The 13,597-nt window shown below is 38.6% G+C and overlaps 2 pseudogenes and 1 further gene; 1 reads left to right on the top strand and 2 right to left on the bottom strand.

Annotated features, from left to right (window-relative positions):
- Positions 1-13,597, bottom strand: part of Igk (immunoglobulin kappa chain complex) — a 3,171,119-nt gene that overhangs the window by 2,236,084 nt on the left and 921,438 nt on the right.
- On the top strand, positions 8,953-9,250 carry Igkv15-101 (immunoglobulin kappa chain variable 15-101; annotated as a pseudogene). The gene is given in 1 exon segment: positions 8,953-9,250. A coding segment is annotated over 1 exon segment (298 nt).
- Igkv15-101-1 (immunoglobulin kappa chain variable 15-101-1) lies at positions 11,098-11,589 on the bottom strand (annotated as a pseudogene). Its single transcript is given in 2 exon segments — positions 11,098-11,364; positions 11,542-11,589. Coding segments are annotated over 2 exon segments (315 nt in total).

The raw sequence follows: 13,597 nt of genomic DNA, 5'->3' as shown, positions 1-13,597 counted from the left end.
AGCTCTTGACTCTAGCTGCATATGTATCAAAAGATGGCCTAGCCGGCCATCACTGGAAAGAGAGGCCCATTGGACTTGCAAACTTTATATTTTTATATATTTTATATTTTATATATTTATAGTACAGGGGAATGCCAGGGCCAAAAAGTAGGAGTGGATGGGTAGGGGAGTGTGTGTGGGGGGGTATGGGTGACTTTTGGGATAGCATTGGAAATATAAATGAGGAAAATACCTAATAAAAATATTTAAAAATTGTATAGAAATAAAACCTCAGTGCAAGTTAGAAAAAAAATATCATGTGGCTTGCAGCCGTGGCGGCGGTCTCTGTGTTCTTTTTCAGTAAGGGTCTTTTGATGAACTCCAACAAGGCAAGGGAGAACCTGTAGAGACCATATCTAGACATTAGGCAAGGCCCCCAGTTGAGGTATGGGTCCACACTCTCATCTTCAATTTTTTTAATTAGGTATTTTCTTCATTTTCATTTCCAATGCTATCCCAAAAGTCCCCCATGCCCTCCCGTCCCACTCTCCTCCCCCCGCCCCCCCCCCACTCCCACTTCTTGGCCCTGGCGTTCCCCTGTACTTAGGCATATAAAGTTTGCAAGACCAACAGGCATCTCTTTCCACTGATGGCTGACTAGGCCATCTTCTAATACATATGCAGCTAGAGACACAAGCTCCGGGGGTATTGGTTAGTTCATATTGTTGTTCCACCTATAGGGTTGCAGATCCCTTTAGCTCCTTGGGTATTTTCTGTAGCTCCTCCATTGGGGGCCCTGTGATCCATCCAATAGCTGACTGTGAGCATCCAATTCTGTGTTTGCTAGGCCCAAGAATAGCCTCTCAGAAGACAGCTATATCAGGGTCCTTTCAGCAAAATCTTGCTAGTGCATGCAATGGTGTCAGTGTTTGGAGGCTGATTATGGGATGGATCCCCAGGTATGGCAGTCTCTCCTCTCTAAAGGAAATGTGGGGACAAAGTGTGGAGCAGAGACTGAAGGAAAAGCCATCCAGAGACTTCCTCCCCTGGGGATCTATGCCATATACAGACAACAAACCCAGACATTTTTGCAGATGCTAAGAAGTGCTTGCTGACAGGAGCCTGATATAGCTGTCTTCTGAGAGGATCTGCCAGAGCCTGACAAATGCAAATGCAGATGCTTTCAGCCAACCATTGGACTGAGCAGGAGGACCCCAATATAGAAATTAGGGGAAGAACTGAAAGAGCTGATGGGTTTTGCAGCCACATAGGAAGGACAACAATATCAACCAACCAGAATCCCCAGAGTATCCAGGGACTAAGTCCCCAACCAAAGAGTACACATGGAGGCACACATGGCTCCAGCTGCATATGTCCCTTATCTGGCATTAATGGGAGGAGAGTCTCCTGTTCCTGTGAAGACTAGAGGCCCCAGTTTAGGGGAATGTCAGGGTGGTGAGGTGGGAGGTGGTATGTGGGTGGGTGAGGTCTCTCATAGAAGCAGGAAGAGTGAGAATGAGATAGGTGGTTTGCAGAGGGGAAACTGGAAATGGAGATAACATTTGAAATGTAAATAAATAAAATATCCAATAAAAAAGAAATCTAAATAAATAAAAAAAATCAATGAAAAAGCAGAATGATAAAGAGTTTTAATAGTTCTAAGTGAATTAGGGCCTTGGAATTTTATGTGCAATACAAGCAGAATCCTCCCTTTAAGGGAAGGGTTTGATGAGATTAAAAAAAAAAAAAAAGAAATTATTTGGAACGGCAAATACAGCTCTGTGTACATGGGCTTCCAAGAATCATGTCTTCATGTTAGATCAAATTATATGATAGATTTAGGAAATCTTGACATTTTTTTCTTTAAGTGGACATGATATATTCCTAGGACCTTTTTAGGCTTCCAAGGAGTTAGAGTATCAGAATTCTAGGTAAATATGGCTGGTTCATTACAACTAGGAAACATCGAGTTATGATTTTATGAAAGTATCTCAAAATTGTCCTCATTATATATACAACCCTCTCAATGATAGTTTAGTACCACATGTCTAGGATTGACATGGATCAGTTAAAATACATACAGATCAAGACTGAAAGATGACTCAGTGGGTTAAAGCACTCGACAGCCAAACATATCAAGTGACCTGAGATTTATTCTTTTAATCCATGGAACTGACTTAATAAACTGGATACCGAAATTATCTGGTTATCTCTATGGTTAAATGGGAAGAAGATAGGGAAGAATCACTAGCAACTTTTCAGGAGAACTAAGAGTAAGAGGACCCAGAACACTAGTAGGAGTAAATGGGTCCTTGCCATAATACCAGATAGAAAGATGACCTCTCTGACCTTCATATATACACGTGCCTATCTTTGTACATCTGTCTATGTCTGTTTCTCTCTCTCTCTCTCTCTCTCTCTCTCTCTCTCTCTCTCTCTCTCTCTCTCTCTCTCTCTCTCTGTCTCTCTCTCTCACACACGCACGCACACAAACACACACGTAGTAGCTAGCCCTGGGACTTACTATATTTGATGACAATACTGTTCTCCTGTGAGGGGCTGTGAACAAGAAATGAGTCAGCACTCAGGTGATTTCTTGTAAACCTTCTTCCCACCTTAATTTTTAAAGTAAAGTGAGCTGATGATTGGGCACAGAGGGAGAAGGTAGAGAGGGAAGGAGGAGCAGAAAGAAAGAAAAGAAGGATGTTTGAGAGAGAGAGGAGGTAGAGGAGGAGGAAGAAGAAAGGCAGAGCAGACGCACATGGCCTGAAGAAACTGCAAGTTCTAAGGGGTCTGTCTCATAGATGTGGAAGATGGTAGTTCTGTGGTAGATCTGCCCAATCTAGATGCACATCATGTAACCATATTAACTGAGTTGTGTTTTCATTGTTGGGGCATATTTGGGAGGAGAATTACCACAACAAAATGGCACCCAACATATTTATTTGAACTCAGCTAACCTGAGATAAAACTTTACTGCCCCCCAATCCCTGAATAGGGCTTGGGCAACAATATAGGCTGCAGCAGTGTGCATTGGAAACAGACTGAGTCTGAGTGGCCTACAGAGAACAACAGAGAGGCTCATTCCCCCAACTCCCTGACTGAGAGCTACAGCCAGGGTAGCACCTCAGCCTGGAGCTGTAGGGAACACAACTGCCTGTGAGGTAGTTTTGGGGCAGACACAGTGAACTAATAGGGGCATCTATGCCTGAGAGTGCCTTTCTGTGTTTTCGCTTCTCCGTATCCTTCGCCCCCCACTTTGCCTCCCCCACTCTCATGTCTAGGACAGCCAGATTGGAGCTCCTGACTGCTTGTTTATGCTGTGGATTTCCTGAAATCTGCACACAAGCACACAATGCCAGCTGCAACCCAAACCCAAACCAGGGACACAGATGACCACGCAGATGACCACGCAGGTCTCAGTGTCTTCTTATCCATAAAGAGTCATGGAGATAAAGGTACAAAGGGCCCCCAACCAGGCAATTTACTGATATAAAAAGAGATATATAACCTTTTGATACTTAAAGATGGGAAAAATAATACATATCCTTTTGGCTTTACTTGATGATATTTTGAATGGTTTGACAGGGATGGATTTAAAGGCAATAGACACCTTATCATTTATCAGTATTGCAATATTTATTCTCTTGATTTACTATATCTTCTCAAAAGACTAGTCCCTAGATAAAAAATTCCTTGCCTTAGAAAAGAGATTACAAGTAACAATAGAACTAAGGATTAAGGATTTCATAGGTCTAGAACTAAAGTTTCAGGATTTCATAAGTCAAAATAAGCAACAGAAAGAGGATGAGGGTTGGAGGTAAGCTGGAAGAGATGCGAGAACAGAAACTTTTGAAGTTCATAGATGAGTCTGAGCAACAGAGAGATAAGCTTAAGACTTGACAACATAGTCTAGAGGATAATTTATTAAAGCTAGCAAATCAAAATAAGGCAGATGCTACAATATTAGAATTAAAATGTAAAGAGAAGCTAAGATTGTGGAAGAACAGTTTAGAACACAATATGCAGAAAATTATAGAACAGCATGAACAACAGAAAGAGAACTTTAAGACTTGGCAACATGGCTTAGAGGAAACACTAGAATTGAAGACACAGGAAATTATGAACCAAAATGAGAGACAAAATGATAAAAATGAACTAAAGGTTCAGGATTTCATAAGTCAAAATAAGCACAAGAAAGAGGAGAATGATGGTTGGAGACAGGAGCTAGAAAAGATACTAAAACAAACGATGCAGCAGCTCACAGATCAGACTGAGCAGCAGAGAGAAAATAATGAGCATTGGAAGTCAGGCTTGAAGAATAATCTTCTAAAATTCATCAATCAAAATAAAATAGACAGTAGACTATCATAATTGCAATATAAGGAGAAAATCAAAATGTGGAGACAGAACCTTGAACTAAGAATACAGGAACAGGAAAAGGGACAAAAGCAAAGATATGAAGCATTGACACAGACCTTAAGAGAGGAATTTAATTTTTCAATTAATGCTCAGGTAAAGACAGAAGATAAAATTAGAGAAAGCCAACAAAAGGATATTAGAAAACAAACTTTAGTCTACCCAGTTAATATACAACAAAGACCTCCAGACAATGATTATCCACAGGGTTATCAATAATTCAAATGGCAACATGTGGATGTGTTAGATCTGAGAAAAGTGTCACTAATTTTGGAATGTGTTCGCCATTTGTAAAACAAATCATGACTTCTTGGGCTATTAAAAACAGAATAATCTCCCATGACTGGAAGGATATTGCAAGAGAAATACTAGAACCTGCTGCAAATTTACAACTGTTTGCATGGTGGAGAGATGAGGTGAGGGAGATAGCATGACAAAATAGAGCCAGGGGTAGAGAGATTTCCAAACACCTTGGAAATCTCTTGGTGAAGGTTGCTTTGCTGAGGTAGTAGTACAGACTGTATATGATGAAGAAACTCTTGCATTGTGTCGATTGTCAGCCTTAAAGGCATGGGACAAAGTAGCAGAATCAGGGAAAAGACATGAACCATTTACTCAAGTCATACAAGGTCCACAAGAATCCTTCCCTGAATTTTTACAAAGGATAACATCAGCTGTGGAAAGGCATTAATTAACTAACAGATATTAATTAACAGAAGTCTGTGGCTCCAGGTAGAGAGCATAACAGATAGATATTATAATAGGCATTAAATAAATATCTGTGGCTCCTGATAGAGAACTCAACAGACAGATGGTATAACAGATATTAGTGGAAGTTTGAATTAATTGCCTTAAAGATGGTATAAAGACATATTGCTCTAACAAGTCTTATAGGATACTCATATTGTGTACTAACATGGGCTCCACAGGAATTTTAGGTTTAAATCTTGGTATGACAAACTGCCTCTTATAAGCAGGTATCAGTAGAAATGTGAATCACTTGTTTAAAGGTTTTTATGATAAAGTCTGCAGGAGAATAATATTCTCTAACATGGGCTCCACAGGCATTTTTGGTTAATATCCTGACATGAAAAATTAGAAAGGCCTATATAGGCCAAAGTGTGTGTTATTTTGAGTATTGTGGTTGTTTTATTGTTCCTCTGGGACAGAGGGCAAGCTACAGTTTGTCCTGCTTACTGGTTGAAGGATAGGCTGATTTAAGGAAAGGGTTTTTCTTTGTGTTTTTGGAAAAAGTGATTAAGGTATTTACACTTCCAGAGTTATATAAATCAGATTTGATGGAAGGGACCCCCTGAAGAACTAGAGTCCAGAGAATAAAACAAAAAGATTATCTTGATGATATTAAAGGTTTTTTGTTTGTTTGTTTTTAATATTTTTATTAGGTATTTTCATTTCCAATGCTATCCCAAAAGTCCCCCATACCCTCCCCCCCTCCCCTACCCACCCAATCCCACATTTTGGCCCTGGCGTTCCCCTGTACTGGGGCATATAAAGTTTGCATGACCAACGGGCTTCTCTTTCCAGTGATGGCTGACTATGCCATCTTTTGATACATATGCAGCTAGAGACAAGAGCTCTGGGGTACTGGTTAGTTCATATTGTTGTTCCACCTATAGGGTTGCAGTTCCCTTTAGCTCCTTGGATACTTTCTCTAGCTCCTCCATTCGGGGCCCTGTGATCCATCCAATAGCTGACTGTGAGCATCCACTTCTGTGTTTGCGAGGCCCCAGCATAGTCTCACAAGAGACAGCTATATCAGGGTTCTTTCAGCAAAATCTTGCTAGTGTATGCAATGGTGTCAGCGTTTGGAGGCTAATTATGGGATGGATCCCTGGATATGGAGGTCTCTAGATGGTCCATCCTTTTGTCTCAGCTCTGAACTTTCTCTGTAACTCCTTCCATGGGTGTTTTGTTCGCAATTCTAAGAAAGGGGATATTAAAGTTTTGTTTTGAGATTTATATATTACAGGATATACAGCCTTGGTGAATTTCATCATCAGACATGCTGAACTGACCTGCCTGAATTCCTAATGTCTTGGGTTTTCATCTAGATCCAGTCAGGATACAGACATCAGAGACAATCATTGGTGTGGCCTTCTTAAGGCTAACAATTTTTCCCATTTCCCATACCTTTTTCCCTCTCAACAAAAATATCCCAAGATCTCTTTCCAAGTGTTACATAGTGCTCTTGGATCAAAGGACTCAGACTAAGGAGTAGTTCTCACACACCTTTAATTCCCTGGATGGATTTATATACAGTTCTGGGGGTGATTCATGGTTCAACAGCAGGTACCTCTAATTGGCTTTGACTGAAAGTTTGGGGGAATCCTTATTTTCATGTGGGAAGGCTTTGTGCTGTCCCTATGTGACTGATAGCCACACACCTCTCCTGTGGGGGCTGTGGGGGTGGTACCTTCAACAGGAGCCAGGGGCCAAGGAGACATGATCCAATGCCTTCTGTCCCATGTAGGTGGAAATTACCACCCATATAGTTCCAATGGGGTTCAAGACATAAGCTGGACTGGAGACCAGGCTGTCTGTGCGTATCCCGTTGCCCCACACAGGTGAGTAATATATGTGAGACTGATGCATTCAAAGCTGAGAAAATGAATGATGAATACTGAATGTATGTCCTCAACAAAAAAGTCAGGGCTCTTACTTCATGAGATATTTATTCATCCTTTGAACTGGGTTTTTGGACTTTGAGGCAAAATAAACTTTTATGTAGCTTTGATGATGGTATTTTATCAGAGAAACAGGAAAAGTAACTAAGGTAAGGAGATAGTAGGGCAAATAACTAGAAAGAGGAGCTTTTGCTCCTTTTTACACTGAAGATAATCCTTTCCTTAGACTTCTATGAAGGAGACTCATGTCCTCATGTTGAACTTCTTGATCATGCATCTTAAACATCCAATATCATAATGCTTTTGTGGGCAGATCTTAGTGATCCTACTCTTTCTGCATCTCCCATATTTAGCTCTTTCATATTCATTCCTGTTTATCTGTCCCTTCTACTTCCTTGATCTCCACTGACCTAAATACTATCCTTGAAAATTATATTCTCAATGTCTCTGTGTAGGGGAATGCCAGGGCAGGAAGGCAGGAGTGTTTGGGTAGGGGGAGCACACTCATAGAACCAGGGGATGGGGGAATGGGATAGGGGGTTTCCAGGGGGAGACCTGGAAAGGGGATAACATTTGAAATGTAAATAAAGAAAATACTCAATAAAAAAGAAAATTATATTCTTCTTGTTGCTGAGGCAGACTTGGTGGTGGTACAACATGGCATAGAACATAAAATTGAGGATCTATTAAGAGTTTATTAGGAATTAAATCTCCAGTTTTGAACGTGGTATCTTATGCGATGAGAAGTCACAAAGATATAAATAGTACCATGAAGCATACAATGAATAATATGAAATACTTACAATACAAAGTGAGCAACGAAGGGAACTCAGGGAACTCAGAATATTCCTGGTACTATAAGGCTTTGATTAAAGTTCTTTGTTAGAACACAGATACCTGTAGGAACAAGATTACCTAGGTGAAGATAAGAGACTCATCCTTCCAGGCAATCCTGACTCAACATCGATTTTAAGTGTTCCTCATGTCCACATCAAGAGCATTTCAGGATCAGAAGAAGAGTAAGTATTTTTGTGATAAATAACATCAAAACTGAAACATGAAATGATTGTAAAAGAGACAACCCATAAAGGGGATAGAAAGCTAATTGTTTTGTAACACAGTGATGGACATTTTGCATTTGGTGAAGAATATGTACACAGAATATATTTGGAAGTATAAAATCTTATAAAATAACTGCTTCCTTTTTTTCTATTTGTGTAGAAATTCATTGAGTTCTATAGATTTTGATTCTGGATAGTTTGGGTGTGTAGTAATATTATTTATCTTCAAATTTTTATGATACAATTTAGAATTTTCTTTTTCAAACCTATATGAATATATAGTCCTTCTTTAAATTTTTGGGGTTATTTAAGGATGCCAGTCATCCTTTTTAATAGGAATATACTCTAGAAAGAGAACTAAAGGAAACAGAGAGTGATAAAAAACAACATAGGACTTTTATAATCCCACTGAATCAGTTCTTTGACCAATAAAGAGTAACATGTTGTCTGAAGGCATATATATATATTTTTTTTCTATTCTTCACTGTCTTGGATATGTGAGTCCTCTATGATTTAGGGTGAGTCTATTTGATGAGCCAAAATAATACTGTAGGTGGCTCCAGCCTTGCATACCCCAACTGATTTGCATGCAATCAAAGCACAGCCCACCTCTGGGAAGATTTATGAGAGAGTTTTTACAGCATGTATAGAAGTCATTCTCAGTGACGATAAAGCAACAACCTGCTTTCTGAACTACTAGCCCTTCTGTTACTCTGCTTTTCAAATCAGTAAGACATTAGTGGAGTACATTGTTGTGAATGCTGCCTGGCTTTTTATGGAAATTATCTTACTATAGGTTACTATAGTTAGTTAACCTTACTATAGGTTAACACTGTATTCAACCTCAGGTGTAAGATGTAATACCCAGATGAACCAGACTCCATCCACTCTATCTGCATCTAGTGGAGAACAAGTAATTATCAATTGTTGAGCCAGTGAGAACATTAATAGTTGGTCTTCCTGGCACCAGCAGATACCAGGGAATGCTCCTCAAATATTGATCTATAAGGCATCCACCTTGCATACTTGGGTCCCATCGAGGTTCAGTGGCAGTTGATCTGGGGCAGATTACTCTCTCATCAGCAGCAGCCTGCAGCCTGAAGACATTGACACTTACTATTGTGTACAGACTAAGAGTTTTCCCCTTACAGTGATACAAGTCATAAGAAAACCCTCTGATTATTCAGCAGTGTAACTCTGAGCTGCCTCAGCTGTTGCATGAAGTGTCTGCACCTGTTAATACTTATAATACTCTCCTGGGATTTGAAAACCACTGTGAGAGTTGAGGGACACTGGCAGTGTGATCTGTCTGCTTTTAATTCTCCTTTCAATCCCATGGGTGTAGGGGTGTTAAAATGTCACACATTTTGCTCAAGAGCAGTTTATTTTATGTAATCCTAGCTGTGTTGTTTTTGCAATTCATTCAGTAAGGAAGATTGTTCATTTAGAGAAGTGATATCTGGATAACAAGATGTTCATGGGCTGTGAATTCCTATTGGATTCTGTGATATTGCTTGAAACTTACATTTAATGTAGTTGACATTAGCTTGGCATATAATTATGGTAGGTTTGAGAAATCTCAGTTTTGTTTATGTCAAAGGTGGAGGAAGTAGTTCAATGGGAACAGACCTTGGGTATATGTTATATTTCGCTATTTCAAACATAACTATTGCTTTCAGACCCACCATGGTATAAATGGTGTTACTCATAATGCCTTCCCTCTCAATAAGGCCCCCAAATTGAGAAGATTGTTCAAATTACATCTGTGCTTCTTAAGTTGTTTCTGTCAAGTACTTTCATTATGGCAATGCAAAGGTCACTAACACTAGGGAATTATTATTTCCTATCATTTAAAGAAAGTTAATAAGTTTGTGGTTCTTAGTGATCATTCACAGTATACCTGTACAAAGCATGCTTTCTTTCTCTGATGATTGAGTGTTAGTACTGTTTGTTTCATAAAACACTACTCTGTGAATTTCCAGCTCCTAAAATATCAACCTATGGAACTTTATACAAATGATTAAGGTTTCCATTATCTAGAACAGGACTGAAAATGAGAATGTTATACAAAAGCAGAATGTGGGAAATATAATATTGGAAGTACTGGTAATCATAGAGTTGACAGTAGATTTTTTTTTATAAGTAAGCATCCTTATTGAGTATCACAGTGAGTAGAAAAGGAAGAATGGCATTGACTACATAGCATTCTTATTCACATTTTCATTTCTTAATGTGCAAATAAGCCAATACACAATCAAGAAGACAGAGTGCTAATTCTATTTCTAATTAGCTGGCTGGTTACATAGATTAGAATCTGTTGGTTTATTAACTATTTTGACCAATAATTTGTTTTTCTAATATAATCTTCCATAGTATTGTTTATTTCAGCACATTTTAATGAGATTTGAGAATCAAATTAGGAGCGAACAGTATCAACCTGCAACTATAAGCAGATGGTTGAAGAGATGTAGAATATAGAACTACCTTGGTCATCCTATTGCACTATACAAACAAATTTCTGGAGAACATGTTCAGCCATGTTGTTTTTTATTGCCCAATGAGCCAATGGTTTCTAGAAAACTCACATAATCTACCTGACATATAGCAGCAAATTTTCTGACCTTCAGATACCACCTTATAAAAGACAGTTAATGGATATAATACAGATTCTACATTTCTGTATTAGAGTGCCTTTTCATGTGTAAAGTACCCTCACTTTGCTATGTAAACAAAACTGATGGTGCAATGCAGATGTATATAATGACCTATGCACTGATGAGCAGATATAAGTTTCTGTGCTAAAGAATCAGCAGATAATGAAACAGAGTTAGGCTGTTGCATCTATGAAAACTTGAGAATGTCCTGGTAAACCAGGTTGCATCTGAAAATAGTATCAGGCAATAGAAGCTACAGCAATTCAGACATAGTGACAGCCATACGTTTTCACATTTCTGTTATTCTAAGTGGTTTATGTTCTGACTTGCCCCACTATGAGGAGAAAACTCTATTAGTGGCAAGAAGGGCAAGGTGAAACACCTTTAGACACCAGGCTTCTAATGATGAAGGTGAAATCTGGCCACTGCCTTTGAACCTCAATGAGACCGAATCTTTCAAGTTAGATGAACCACAGATCAAGAATTTTGGAGATTTTTCTGATGATGATTTTGTACTATGCTGACCAGCAAACAGTCATATGTTTTGTTCCCCCAAAGCTTTAGATAAAATTATGGAGCCTGGTATATCTGGATGTCACATCTTAAAACAAACAAACAAACAAACAAACAAACAAACAAAAACAAAGCAAAACAACAACAAAAAAAACAATTAGGATACAAATCTAATAATCCCCATATAAAGCATGTTAAATGAGAAGTTATTTAAATATCAGACACCACTTAAAGTAATGGATAAGCAAATTCACATTGCTGTTATTCTTTAATTAAGGAAGAACAGCAGGAGCCCAAGAAACTGAGTGTGGGCCTCATGTCCTTTCTGTGTTTTGACTGTAACTGACTTTTCCCATCTGTGAGGAAGTCCTCATGGTTTAGGACTGGGCAGGGCACATGCAAATCAGAAGCACTTTGTCAAGGATAAGAACTGCTACATATTGGGTAATCTTAGTGACTCATCCTGAACTTGCATCTGCAGGTGTATCAGAATAGAATTATGGTGCATAGATTTCCACAAAAGGTAAAAGTTTATCTTGAGCCCTACTGGTAGTATGGTATTTTGAATAATTCTAGCTCATGATTTCCATGCTACTATTTCATTTTGACCACGTCAACTACAACACCACAGTCTCTAAAGTGCAAGGGTCCTCACAGGCTCTTTTAATTTTTGAATAATTATTTTCTTTGATCCATTCCTTGTTATACATAGTATAGAGTACAAGTGCAATTAAAAACAAACACATCCATGATAGAATTTTATTTTCAAATCAGTGAAAAATGGGCTGAGCTTTCTACACTGTATCCATCTACTTTGCCTTCTTGTGACATACACATTATCCTGCTCACTTCGCCTGATATAGATAATTTTTCCTTTTTTGGTGTTCCTATTAACTGCTCAGCCAGAATGAATCAGTGGAGGCTGTGCTTGTCAGGCTTGGCTCAAGTGAATATCCACCCACTGCTTCCTAACATCAGTTTGCTAGTCCCTCTATTCACTGCCTCATATTAGTTATTATCCATTTTTTTCCTTTCTGGAACATAGCAAAAGAACCCAGTCTTGTGAAAGGATATGATGAGTCTTGGGAAGGAACATTCCACAAGCACAGGAGTTATCTGTCCCCAGTGTACCCTCAATCTGCATATGGTCTTCTGCCTTGGTTTCATGCTTCCTAAGATATAATCTATAGTATGTGACAAACAATGTTCTTTAAATTAATTTTCCCTGAGTCAGTTTTCATAGACCTGCTATGTTAACATTTAGTATTTGCTCACAAACATCTATTCATGGGTTTTCTGATCTTCTGTTTCTAATCATGATTTACTGAACTCAAACAGCATGTCTTGGATCACCTCCTTCTTTATTGAATTTGTGTATAAAACGTATACAGAAACTAACTCAAGTCAGTCTGCAACATTGTATTTAGACAGTCTGATGTTACTTATATTTTAATGTTAATATTGAAAACTGAAAACTGATTGCCACAATGAGGAGAAAGTTTGTAGGTAGATGCTAATTGATCCTGTCCCCAGATTATTTCTGATTGTTAAATAAAGATGGCAACAGTCAATACCTGATCAGAAGTGAAATAGGTGGGATGGAGGTGTCCTAGGCTGGATGTTGGAGAAAGGTACCAAGGGAAAGAGAAAGGAGGAACCACCATGGCTTAGGAATAAAGACAATGTGACCCTGTGGGCTGACAAGTTGGAATTAAGAGCGGCTCATAAGAAACATAGTAAGTAATAACTAGGTTTAACGATATGAAAATATATTCTACCGACATAGAGGTAGGCCATTCCACAGATTTTGTAGTATTTAATGTTTTTGGTAAATATAAAGACTGTGTATGTTTTTATATTGGAAGTAAATGTATAAAAGCAGGCTAGACACCACAGGTCTAGATTTAATCATTTCTACAGCATAGCATTAACCTATAGTCTACCTCATTCCTTTTGGCTCCTGTCATTCCCAGGTCTTCTCTTACTTTCACAGAAGAAAATTCACAAATGGCACAGGAAGAGTCAACAGAAGACCCTCAGCTGAAAGATTATAGAGAGCTCAGCAGAAAGAGGTAAGCAGGATCAATGATGCAAAAATTAGGTAAGACAATACTATATGCTGACTAGTGCATCCTTTTTAAAACAAAGCAGAACTCTGATATCTACAGCACAACTGCTAGATTGTTGCAATACTGTCAGTGACTATAATTCTTTGTTTTCTGATGAAGGGACATTAAGTGTTTGTGATTGTGAGACAATGAAGGAGAATATCCAAACTTATCAGAGTGATAAAATTCTATTATAATTTGGGTCACAATGTCATGGT

This window comes from Mus musculus, chromosome 6, assembly GCF_000001635.26.
Source record: "Mus musculus strain C57BL/6J chromosome 6, GRCm38.p6 C57BL/6J".
Taxonomy (NCBI): Eukaryota; Metazoa; Chordata; class Mammalia; order Rodentia; family Muridae; genus Mus; species Mus musculus.
The sequence above is the reverse complement of the archived record's forward strand: the minus strand, read 5'-3'. Positions and strand labels throughout refer to the sequence as shown.